This window comes from Sinocyclocheilus grahami, unplaced genomic scaffold (genome assembly GCF_001515645.1).
Source record: "Sinocyclocheilus grahami isolate Dianchi unplaced genomic scaffold, SAMN03320097.WGS_v1.1 scaffold1738.1, whole genome shotgun sequence".
NCBI lineage: Eukaryota > Metazoa > Chordata > Actinopteri > Cypriniformes > Cyprinidae > Sinocyclocheilus > Sinocyclocheilus grahami.
The window spans coordinates 50,817-63,300 of record NW_015506917.1 but is presented as its reverse complement, the minus strand read 5'-3'; the positions used below and the strand labels follow the sequence as shown (position 1 = coordinate 63,300).

Genomic DNA, 12,484 nt, shown 5'->3' with positions numbered 1-12,484 from the left:
TAGAGTGAGAATAGAGTGTGCTAGAGTTAGAATAGAGTGTGCTAGAGTTAGAATAGAGTTAGAATAGAGTGTGCTAGAGTTAGAATAGAGTGTGCTAGAGTTAGAATAGAGTTAGAATACAGTGTGCTAGAGTTAGAATAGAGTTAGAATAGAGAGACGCTGCGGAGGAGACGGGTGGAGAGGTGGACGTGGATCCTGAGGACGAGAAGGCCATCGAGATGTTCATGAACAAGAACCCGCCGCTCAGGTGAGCAGACACGCACACGGAGCGTTTACGAGCGCCGCACTGCGTGAGCTAACCGCTAGTGTCGCCGCAGACGCACGCTAGCCGACATCATCATGGAGAAGATCACGGAGAAGCAGACGGAGGTGGGCACCGTGATGTCCGAGGCGTCGGGACGCGCCGCTCCTCAGCTGGACCCGCGGGTGCTGGAGGTGTACAGAGGCGTCAGCAAGGTACGAGCGCTAATATGAGTGCTATAGCGTGTGAGTCGTTCACCGCTGGCGCTAACACTCTCCCTCCGCAGGTCCTGTCCAAATACCGCAGCGGGAAACTTCCCAAAGCCTTCAAGATCATCCCGGCTCTCTCCAACTGGGAGCAGGTGCTGTACCTCACCGAGCCGGAGACGTGGACGGCCGCCGCCATGTACCAGGCCACCAGGTCAGAGGTCACAACACCAACATGTAAAGTCATCTTTTAGCGCCTAAACGGTCAAATACACGCAAAAATGTGTCAAAATGCGGCGCTTAGTGATTATTCACGTAAACCCTCGTCGGTTATGTAAGAAATGAACGTAAGGAGTTGAGAATGAAGATACTAGTGTAACAGTAAATTATATCCGTGCAGCTCTTAAAGTGACAGCAGCCTAATATTCCTGCTGCTGACTGTGTGCTTAATCTTAATCAAACAACAAAAGACAAAGACTAAATCACTCACTGCTCTCGACTGAAGGACTTTTTTAGCTTTAATAAGAAACAAAGGAAGTGTAATTCTTACAGTCAAGACTATGCTGCTTTATTTTACATTTGATTATTCATTTCTGTAGTAGGCTGTTAACTGCTTTGAGACTTGCATTAAAAAAAAAACTTAAAGCACAGTTTGTTTCATTTGTATCTTTTATTTTATTGCATTTGTCCTTTGCTTTTTTTATTACTGACAGTTTAATTACTTTCAATAATTTGAGGACTTTTTGTTTGTTTGTTACTAATATTACTCTGCTGTGGTATTGAGAATTGTGAAATTTCGCATAGCAACCTTATTTACAGAAAATATATATTTGAAATGTATCACTATCTTTAAATAAATGACGCATTCGGTCATGTGGCCCACTCATAATCGTGATTTTTGCCATAATCGAGCAGCGCTAGTTCTCGGTTTCACTCGCGTGGTTTGTGTGCAGGATCTTCTCGTCGAATCTGAAGGAGCGAATGGCTCAGCGCTTCTACAATCTGGTGCTGCTGCCCAGGATCCGAGACGACATCGCCGAGTTCAAGCGGCTGAACTTCCACCTGTACAGCGCGCTGAAGAAAGCGCTCTTCAAACCCGGAGCCTGGTTCAAAGGTGAGTATTTGGGCTGCGCGATTAATCGAATGCGATAGTCACGCGCATCTCGTCAGTAAAGCCGGTTCTGTGATTAGTAGTAAATCTCCAGCTCGTGCTTTCAGATGGAGCAGCATTTACTACACAGAGCCGTAGTTCACTGACAAGCTACGCAAAAAAAAAATCGCAGACGATATAAATCGCGCGATTATGAAATCCAAGAAATCGTTCGCGATAATGACAGCTGTGTGCGAAGTATCAAGTATTGCCGGTATCAAATTTTATATAATAATGCTTTTATCACGGTATTATCGCGATATTGAAATTTAGTTGCAAACAAGTGTTGTCATAATACAGTATAACAGGTTTAGTAACTCTTTTCTTATAACGAAAATACAGAACGTTTAAATGCAATAAAGCAATACACACAAATGTATAAAGTTACAAATTTTACACAGAGTAAAGTGCAATAGTCATAGGGATGTAGCGATATTATCGCGATAGCAAAACTGTCTCGATATTATCGTGGTCACATGACGATATAAAACGATAGGTCTGTTTCTGCTGCGTGTTTCAAAGCGAAGCGCACACTTCGGCAATCAGCTCGTGATCCAGTGTTTTCCGCGCCGCAGAACGGCTCCGTTCACACTGAAAGAATGCAGTCAACTCGTTTATTTTATTTATTTCACGTGCTGTGAGTTTAGCGCGCGTTTGGGAACGCGACAGCCACCAGTTATGCTTTATCTTCACGGCAGATGATTACAGCGTTTCACTAGATTTGTAGTGAGACGTGTTTTTGTTTTTATAAGCCTGTTTTCACTGAAGCTGGAGTTTTCCTTCAAAATAAAAGCTTTACTTTACACCCGCTGTGTAAATGCATTCATGCCACCTCCGAGCTGCATTAAACAGTGTGCAAACACTAGGGCTGTGAATCTTCACTGGTGTCACGATTTGATCCGCGTGTTTACAGACAATCATAGTTATGGTTTTTTCTTTTTTCCCCAGCATTATCGCTGTTTGATTATTACTGATGAGATCACAGACAGTGGCAGCTTTCACACTAATGTCATATCATAAAAGTGCAGTGAGTTTCGTGCATCTAGTACGCACTGTATAACAGCAGTAACAGCACTGTGAAGCAATGCACAGGTGTCTCACATGAGGTGCATGAAGTGCATGTAAACAGAGTCAGTGTGCAGTTCCTGTAACCGAACACTAGAGGACGCCGGTGAGCTTCACAAGTGCCTGGTTTGAGATCCGGTGGTTTATTCTGGTTAAATGATGCTCGTGTGACTGATAAACAAATCATTACTGTAGTATCTTAACAAATGCCAGAGAAGAAACCGAGCGAAGCTAAACGTTCAGAGATGACCGTAATCGTGTTGTTATTTTTAACTAAAGCGATTCTTCCTCCGCTTCAGCAAACTTTACAGTTTTATTCCTCTCTGTATTCTGAAGGTTTATTCTTATATCATTCACACTGATGTGTGACTCTGCAGCACAAAAGCAGTGTTGAGTCGCTGGGGGATATTTGTAGCAATAGCCAACAATACATTGTATGGGTCACAATTATACATTTCTCTTTTATGCCAAAAATCATTAGGATATTAAGTAAAGATCATGTTCCATGAAGATATTTAGTAAATCTCCTACCGTAAATATATCAAAACTTAATGTTTGATTAGTAATATGCATTGCTAAGAACTTCATTTGAACAACTTTAAAGATGATTTTCTCAATATTTAGATTTTTTTGCACCCTCAGATTCCAGATTTACAAATATTGTGCTATCCTAACAAACCATACATCAATGGAAAGCTTATTTATTCAGCTTTCAGATGATGCATACATCTCAATTCCACAAAATGTACCCTTATGACTGGTTTTGTGCTCCAGGGTTGCATTCATAGAACATTTTACTCCTAAAAACACGGTGAAAATGTGTTTGTTTGTTTGTTTGTTTTCTGTCTGTTGACAGTATTTTCTGATTTATGCAGTGATGAAAAGAGAAATCCAAAATCCCCTCTGGAAAAACCTTTGACTCTAATATGACGACTAAATCCAACAAGAATTATGCACCTGGCTTTATCCAATGTCTGTACAAATTAGTGCATATTTAATTAAAATAATGGCTCTTTTGCATGTGAAAAATGTCTTATATTCAGGTGTGCATAATTATTAAGCAGATTTTCTGTTACAGATAAAATGAGCCAAAAAAGAGATTTAACTCAGACTGAAAGTAAAAATTATTAAATGCCCATGAGAAATATTCAAAACTAATACAATACTAGAAATTGCAACGTTAATGCATAACCATTGGACAGCACAATGCTCAGTGGAGAAGAAAAGATGCATGTTAACTGCAAAAGAATGAGGAATTAAGGTGAAGAATTAGGTGTGAAATCACCAGGAACCCTTTAGTCTCCAGCGCCACCATTTTCCAGAACTGCAATCTACCTGCAGTCTCCAGAAGTGCAAGCTGTCAGGTTCTCAGAGACTTGGGAGAAGTATAGAGGCCTGAAAAATTACCCCTACTTAATAAGAATCACATACTGAAGTGTAGTAAAATACTTGAAGACTGATATATATATATATATATATTTATAGACGGATAAGCTGAGAGTGACTCTTGAAGGACCAGCAGCACATCCTCTTGTACCACTGTTTGAAGAATGTATCTTCCAGAATCTGGGAGTAAGTTTTGGGAGTTCATTTTCAGTCCATCTGGAGATTTTATCTGTAGAAGATAACCTGCTTAATAATTATGCACACCTGAATATAAGGCGTTTTTCACTTCCAGCCGTCATGAACAATAATATATAGATTATAAGTGATTAAATACAAGATTAATAGTAGTTATAATTATTGGTAAAATGTGCTTGGAAAAACATATGATCAGAATATCAACTTGCGTAATCATTATGCATGCACTGTATTTGTCCTCTTCTGCTGTCGAGGTAATGCAAGAAATGTTGTGATTGGTTGTCAAGGCAGCCATTCAGAATTTAGCAGCCTGGTCTCTGATTGGCTGGAGTTATGGCACATTGTAACGCTGGGTTGTGTTGCGCACGCGAGCTGCTGGTGTTTAGCACTGAGGGCATCAGGTGAGCACGCTAGTGGAACCTTGCACGCGCAGAAGAGAAGGTCTGCACACATCCAAAAACATATTTTAAATGCAAAATTGATTTTCGTGCGTTCGAAATACTTTCTTCTTTGCAAGACAAACATTTTCTCCACAAAACTCAGTTCGTGCGCGAACTGTGGCAGAATTGTAATCCCATGAGCAACACACAAACGTAAACAAAGGTGTGTGTTACTTTGTAGAGTCATTTACAACAGCTTCGAACGCGGCTCAGCCAATCAGAGCCAAGCACCGGAACTCTCCGCTTTATAAGTGAATTTAAAGCATTAATAACTACTATAATAGTATAACACTGACGTGTGTGTGTGTGTGTGCAGGAATCCTGCTGCCGCTGTGTGAATCCGGCACATGTACTCTGAGAGAAGCCATCGTCATCGGCAGCATCATCACCCGATGCTCCATCCCTGTGCTGCACTCCAGGTGAACATGAAAACACATTAATGGTGCGCACACTTCTTCAAGCGCACTAAAGAACACTGCATATCTGGTTGACTGTCTCTTTGCTACAACAGCGAAAGATAATCTTAGATTATGAGGAAAACGTTGCTAAATATACAGAATAAAGTCAGTTTCAAGCAATTTGATTAAAGATTAAACATCATCGTTTGAGAATAAAGTCAATTTCGAGAATAAAGTTTGTGAGATTATAGTTATAATATTTTAAGAATTAAGAAAATTTGAAATTACCATTAAAGTCATAGCAATACAAGAATAAAGTTTTATATGAGATTACATTTGTACAATTTTGAAAATATAGTCAATATTGTGAATAAAGTCATAGCAGTGTGTAATTAAAGTCATATTTTGATTATAAAGTCATAATAACAGTTGTAGCAAGAAGAAAATAAAGTTTTAGATGAGATTAAATTTCTTATTTTGAGAATGCGTCAAAATGATAAGAAAGTCTATAAAAGATTAAGCTTGTAATATTTTGAGAATAAAGTCGCAGCGTTGTGAGATTAAAAGTCGTAATTTTTGGTGATAAAGTCAAAATTATTGGATTAAACTTGTAAAATTGAGAATAAAGTTAAAATTCTGAGAAAAAGTCGGAGCAATATAAGAATAAAGTCTTATACGAGATTAAGCTTGTAATATTTTGAGAATAAAGTCGTAGCATTGTGAGATTAAAAGTCGTAATATTTTGATAGTCAAAATTACAAGAATAAATTCATAGCAATACGAGAATAAAGTCTTATATGAGATGAAACGTAATATTTTAAGAATAAAGTCAAAATTACAACAACAAAGTCGTAGTAAATGAAAAGTCGTAACGAGATGAAAGTCAAATTGGTATTGCTACGACTAAATCTTATACAAGATTAAACTTGTAATATTTTAAAGTCATAGCATCGTGAGATTACAGGGTAATGTTTTGAGAGTAAAGTACTTTTGACTGAATATTCTCAGATTATTACGACTTCAATTTTACGATGATACGACTTTATTCTTGTAATTGTAGTTTTTGCGTGCTACTAATCCGCCGTTATACGTTGCAGCGCCGCCATGCTGAAAATCGCAGAGATGGAGTACAACGGAGCCAACAGTATTTTCCTGCGACTGCTGCTGGATAAGAAGTACGCGCTGCCCTTCCGCGTGCTGGACGCTCTGCTCGCACACTTCCTGACGTTCCGCGCGGACAGACGGACGCTGCCGGTGCTGTGGCACCAGAGCCTGCTGACGCTAGTGCAGCGCTACAAAGCTGACCTGTCCTCCGAACAGAAGGAGGCGCTGCTGGAGCTGCTGAAGTGCCAGACGCATGCGCAGATATCGCCCGAGATCCGGCGCGAGCTGCAGAGCGCTGAGTCACGCGACCTGGAGGACGCTACGCCCGTCATGACCGTCGACTGAGCCGCCGCGGACTTCCGTCGTAACGCGCGATTGTGTTGCAATATATTTAGCATTCTTTGCAGTAATGCATTGTTTGTATTTTTGGACTACACTTTTGGTTAGAACTTGTGTTACTAGGGAATAAAATTACGTTGTATAAACTTCAGAACGTTTTGGTTTTATTCAAGCGCTTATGGATTTTAACCTCGCCGTGAAATGTTGCTTCGATGATGTATGACGAGAAAAATTTATATAATCTTGGTTTTAATAATTCCGAAAAAAGTTGACGAAAATGATGTATTTTACGTCTGATGAGTTTACGTCTCACATTACCATTTTTAATTTATTTGTTTGTTTTTGCCCACATCAAAAAGGTAATTGCAGTAAAAATTCGGATTTTCTCGCAATTCTGCGAAAAAAAAAGTCATAATTGCGAGATATACTCGGAATCGCGAGATAATTTTTTTTTTACTTTTTTCACAATTCCGTGTCTACGCATCTCAATTCTGAATTATTTTCTTGTACTGCACAGTTTACATTACACAATTGTTTTTTTTTTTATTCCAACACGGAATAAAAATAAAAAAGATAATTGTAAGGTTAAAAATTCCTCTCACAAGTCAGACTTTTTTTCTTGCAGTTGTTGGTTTAAAGCTAACAATTCTGACTTTTTTCCTCAGCATTGCAAATTCACATTTCTCTATATTCTGAGTTTATATCTTGCGATTTTGATTGTAAAGTCCGATATAAACGCGCAAGAAAAGTCTCACGGAAACCGGTTTCCAAAATGTAGAACGTAATTATGAATGCAGTATTTGTTCCGTGCTGAAATCACTAGACTGAGAACTTGCATAAATAAAATAAATTACTGTAGTTTTGATGAACGCGACAAGCCGCGTCACCGGCGACGTGACGTCACAACAATCGTTGCGGTTCCCGTGAGCGCCGCGGCTCGCCGACGAACCGTCTTCTGACTGATTAAAACCATGTGTTTTCATATATGAATTTGACTAGATGTATGGTATAGATGTTTGTAGAGCTGTTAGGAGTTGTGTGAACCCAAAGCCCGCGTCTCGCTCGTGACTGCCGGTAAGTTTGACCGCTGTAATGGAGTTGTTCTGTCACGAGCTTGTCGAGACCGACTCGAGCTGCAGACCGGTTCGGGCGTTCAGAGACGCGGTCCTGACCCGAGACTCGCGCGTCTGTCAGAACCTGCTGAGCTCGGAGAGACCGAGCATCAAACCCGGAACCGAGTCGACCGACGAGCAGCGCTACGTGCGCCCAATCCTAACGGGATGGATGCTGCAGGTGAGGGGAGATCTAATGAATCATATCAACCTGACTCAGTGATTCGAATCGTGTTCTGACTCAGTGATTCGAATCGCACTGATCTGATGCTGTCTAATGAATCGTACTCTGAATCAGTGATTCGAGTCACTCTGATCTGATGAATCATTCTGAATCAGTGATTCGAATCGTGTTCTGACTCAGTGATTCGAATCGCACTGATCTGAGACTGTCTAATGAATCATTCTGAATCAGTGGTTCAAATTACACTGATCTGATGCTGTCTAATGAATCGTACTCTGAATCAGTGATTCGAGTCACTCTGATCTGATGAATCATTCTGAATTAGTGATTCAAATTACACTAATCTGATGATGTTTTATGAATCGTATTCTGAATCAGTGATTCGAATCACACTGAGCCGATGCCGTCTAGCGTCTAATGAGTCTTATTCTAACTCAGAATCACACTGAACTGATGCTGTCTAATGAATCGTACTCTGACTCAGTGTTTCGAGTCACTCTGATCTGATAATGTCTCACTCTGATCTGACTCAGTGATTCGAGTCACTCTGATCTGATGAATCATTCTGAATCAGTGGTTCAAATTACACTAATCTGATGCTGTCTAATGAATCGTACTCTGACTCAGTGTTTCGAGTCACTCTGATCTGATGAATCATTCTGAATTAGTGATTCGAATCGCACTGATCTGATGTCTAACGAGTCATTCTGAATCAGTAAATTGAATCACACTGATCTGATGATGTCTTATGAATCATACTCTGACTCAGTGATTCGAGTCACTCTGATCTGATGAATCATTCTGAATTAGTGATTCAAATTACACTGATCTGATGATGTTTGATGAGTCATTCTGAATCAGTGAATTGAATTACACTAATCTGATGTCTTATGAATCGTATTCTGAATCAGTGATTCAAATCACACTGAACTGATGTTGTCTAATGAATCGTACTCTGATTCAGTGATTCGAGTCACTCTGATCTGATTCAGTGATTCGAGTCACTCTGATCTGATGAATCATTCTGAATTAGTGATTCGAATCGCACTGATCTGATGTCTAACGAGTCATTCTGAATCAGTAAATTGAATCACACTGATCTGATGATGTCTTATGAATCGTATTCTGAATCAGTGATTCGAGTCACTCTGAGCCGATGCTGTCTAATGAATCATACTCTGACTCAGTGATTCGAGTCACTCTGATCTGATGAATCATTCTGAATTAGTGATTCAAATTACACTGATCTGATGTCTAATGATGAGTCATTCTGAATCAGTGAATTGAATTACACTAATCTGATGTCTTATGAATCGTATTCTGAATCAGTGATTCAAATCACACTGAACTGATGTTGTCTAATGAATCGTACTCTGACTCAGTGATTCGAGTCACTCTGATCTGATAATGTCTAATGAAACATTCTGAATTAGTGATTCGAATCGCACTGATCTGAGACTGTCTAATGAATCGTACTCTGATTCAGTGATTTGAATCACTCTGATCTGATTCAGTGATTCGAGTCACTCTGATCTGATAATGTCTAATGAAACATTCTGAATTAGTGATTCGAATCGCACTGATCTGAGACTGTCTAATGAATCGTACTCTGATTCAGTGATTTGAATCACTCTGATCTGATTCAGTGATTCGAGTCACTGATCGGATTCAGTGATTCGAAGTCACTCTGTTCTGATTCAGTGATTCGAGTCACTCTGATCTGATTGAGTGATTCGAGTCACTCTGATCTGATTCAGTGATTCGAGACACTCTGATCTGATTCAGTGATTCGAGTCACTCTGATCTGATTCAGTGATTCGAGTCACTCTTTTCTGGTTCAGGGATTGAAATTAGTGATTCAAATTACACTAATCTGATGATGTTTTATGAATCGTATTCTGAATCAGTGATTCGAATCACACTGAGCCGATGCCGTCTAGCGTCTAATGAGTCTTATTCTAACTCAGAATCACACTGAACTGATGCTGTCTAATGAATCGTACTCTGACTCAGTGTTTCGAGTCACTCTGATCTGATAATGTCTAATGAAACATTCTGAATTAGTGATTCGAATCGCACTGATCTGATGTCTAACGAGTCATTCTGAATCAGTAAATTGAATCACACTGATCTGATGATGTCTTATGAATCGTATTCTGAATCAGTGATTCGAGGATTCGAGTCACTCTGATCTGATTCAGGGATTTGAGTCACTCTGATCTGATTCAGTGATTCGAGTCACTCTGATCTGAATCCTGAATCACGGAGCTTGTTCTCGAGCAGGTGTGTGAGGATCAGAAGTGTGAGGAGGAGGTGTTTCCTCTGGCCGTTCATTACCTGGACAGGCACATGTCCCAGAATGCCGTGCTCAGGTGCCGTCTGCAGCTGCTGGGATGCGTCTGCATGTTCCTGGCCTCCAAACTCAGGGAATCGGTTCCTCTGAGCGCCGCCAAGCTGTGCATCTACACCGACCACGCCGTCACCGTCCCAGAGATCCTGGTAACGTCACATGACCTGCTTTTACGTAAACCGTTAGCATCCAGCTATACGCCACTTTTAGGTTTGGGGAAGCGGCTGCGCAACTTTTGAACTTTTTTTTTTAAACAGTTGTAAAATTCTAGCATGATATTTTCTACGTTTATATTCGGACTGGATGACCTACATTTGAAGGAAATATAAATATTATATATTAGATGAAATACTTGTAAATTAAAATTGAAATAAAAAAAGTTGACGTATTATATAAAAATAAAGCTATGTAGAAATATAAAAAAACAAAACTTTAAAAACGCTCACATAAAATAATGCTAAATATAAATCTAAAAAATATTGTGCATTTGAAGCATTGTTGTTATTAATTGAAACTAAAATATAAAAAATAATTTTTGTTAATTCATAAAGCCTAAAATACAAAAATTGACCTTTATGACTGGTTTTGTGGTCCTGGGTCACATTTATGTATTTAATACTGGCTTTATTATTTAATTATTACCTTTTATTTTCTTTTTTTGTAAATTCTGCTGATTGTGATGATTATAAATGCATTGTATAGTTGATTCCCGTTGATGATTGCATTGCTAGTACTGCTGTGTGATGTGTGCAGCAGTGGGAGGTGCTGCTGGTGTCGCGTCTGGACTGGGATCTGGCTGCGGTTCTGCCGTCTGATTTCTTGGAGCCGCTGCTGCAGACGCTGCCGCTGAGCGCCGAGGACACGGCATCGGTCCGGAGACACACGCTCTCCTACATCGCGCTGAGCTCCACAGGTACTGATCCCATCCGCCGCATCAGCACTCTTTGTGTGCGGCTCATTGTTCCTCTGCAGCTCTGAACCACTGCCAATTAGTCGTGCCTAACAACGCCCCTTAGCTGTTATAAATTCACTGTAAACCACGGCTTCACGGGGCTTATTGCTTTTATAAAACGGTTATTCCATATACATAGTAAGGTTTCACAGAATAAAACAGAGCAAATAAAGTGTAATGATATTAATAAAAACAGTATTCTTCCACCAAACAATGTAGCTCCTCAGAAACAGTTGTGGTTGCAACAAAGCGGTTGCCGAGCAACACACAAACGTAAACAAAGGTGTATGTTACTTTGTAGCGTCATTTACAGCAGCTTCGAACACGGCTCAGCCAATCAGAATCAAGCACCGGAACTATCAGCTTTATAAATGTAAATTAATTTAAATCACCCTAGCCGCCGGCCTCCGCTCACTCTAGCCCCCGGCCTCCGCTCACCCTAGCCCCCGGCCTCCGCTCACCCTAACCCCCGGCCTCCACTCACTCGAGCCCCTGGCCTCCGCTCACCCTAATCCCCGGCCTCCGCTCACCCTAACCCCCGGCCTCCACTCACTCTAACCCCCGGCCTCCGCTCCCCCTAATCCCCGGCCTCCGCTCACTCTAGCCCCTGGCCTCCGCTCACCCTAGTGTTTTTTCACCCTAAATTGAACAAGACGCACAATGTTGTGTTTAATTTTTGCACAATATTAACTTCTTATTTACTGAACTGTTGTTCACTGCACTTGTGTTCTTCGTGACAAAATCATCACTCAAAATCATATCACTGTTGGTGTGATATCGATGATCATATGATATAAATATGAGACAAAAACTCATACAGGGGCATTTTTTTGTCCCAATATCTTGAATTTTTAGGGCATAACTGCATTTATGGAGTTGTTGTCCTGCATCATATTTGATGATGCACAGGTTTGGGGGCGGGGCCAGTGCGTTAACTGCGTTATTTATTCATAACTAATTAATTAAAGGTGACATATCATGAAAATCTGTTTAAATCAGCAGTGGATTTATTGATGTATTTACTGTATATTGCTGCTGCCACACAGATCTAAAATAAACATGAGATTTATTTCCCAGCTGTTTACCTTCACAGACATAACCCACTGTTTTTGTAACTCATGTGTGTTTTTAACATAAACTTGTGTGTGTGTGAGAACTTAGTTTAGTGCTCACATGCTGTGACAGCCGCTTTCTGTGCGTGTGCTTCAGATGTGTGCGCTCAGAAAACCCTATATCAGAAGTTTAAACTCATATGGTTTAAAACACATGATTTCAGCACGATAAACATGATAATCAGAACCAAAACAGATGTTTTTAGCAGGTGCGAGCTGTAATGCCGCAGCTCTATTCTGGAAAAGGGGG

The 12,484-nt window shown here is 40.2% G+C and overlaps 2 protein-coding genes across 2 annotated transcripts in view; both read left to right on the top strand.

Annotated features, from left to right (window-relative positions):
* The first annotated feature begins 161 nt into the window (after positions 1–161).
* On the top strand, positions 162–6,668 carry LOC107572361 (bystin-like). Its single transcript, XM_016258794.1, has 6 exons — positions 162–247; positions 318–456; positions 528–661; positions 1,401–1,561; positions 5,000–5,102; positions 6,179–6,668. The coding sequence occupies exons 1-6, from the start codon at positions 219–221 to the stop codon at positions 6,528–6,530; spliced, it is 918 nt and encodes a 305-aa protein (XP_016114280.1). The 5' UTR covers positions 162–218; the 3' UTR covers positions 6,531–6,668.
* Positions 6,669–7,438: 770 nt separating this feature from the next.
* ccnd3 (cyclin D3) overlaps positions 7,439–12,484 on the top strand; it is a 13,099-nt gene continuing 8,053 nt past the window's right edge. The window contains exons 1-3 of the mRNA XM_016258798.1: positions 7,439–7,817; positions 10,104–10,319; positions 10,924–11,083. Coding sequence (XP_016114284.1) covers positions 7,617–7,817; positions 10,104–10,319; positions 10,924–11,083 — 577 coding nt within the window. The 5' untranslated portion in view covers positions 7,439–7,616. The remainder of the gene's footprint in view (positions 7,818–10,103; positions 10,320–10,923; positions 11,084–12,484) is intronic.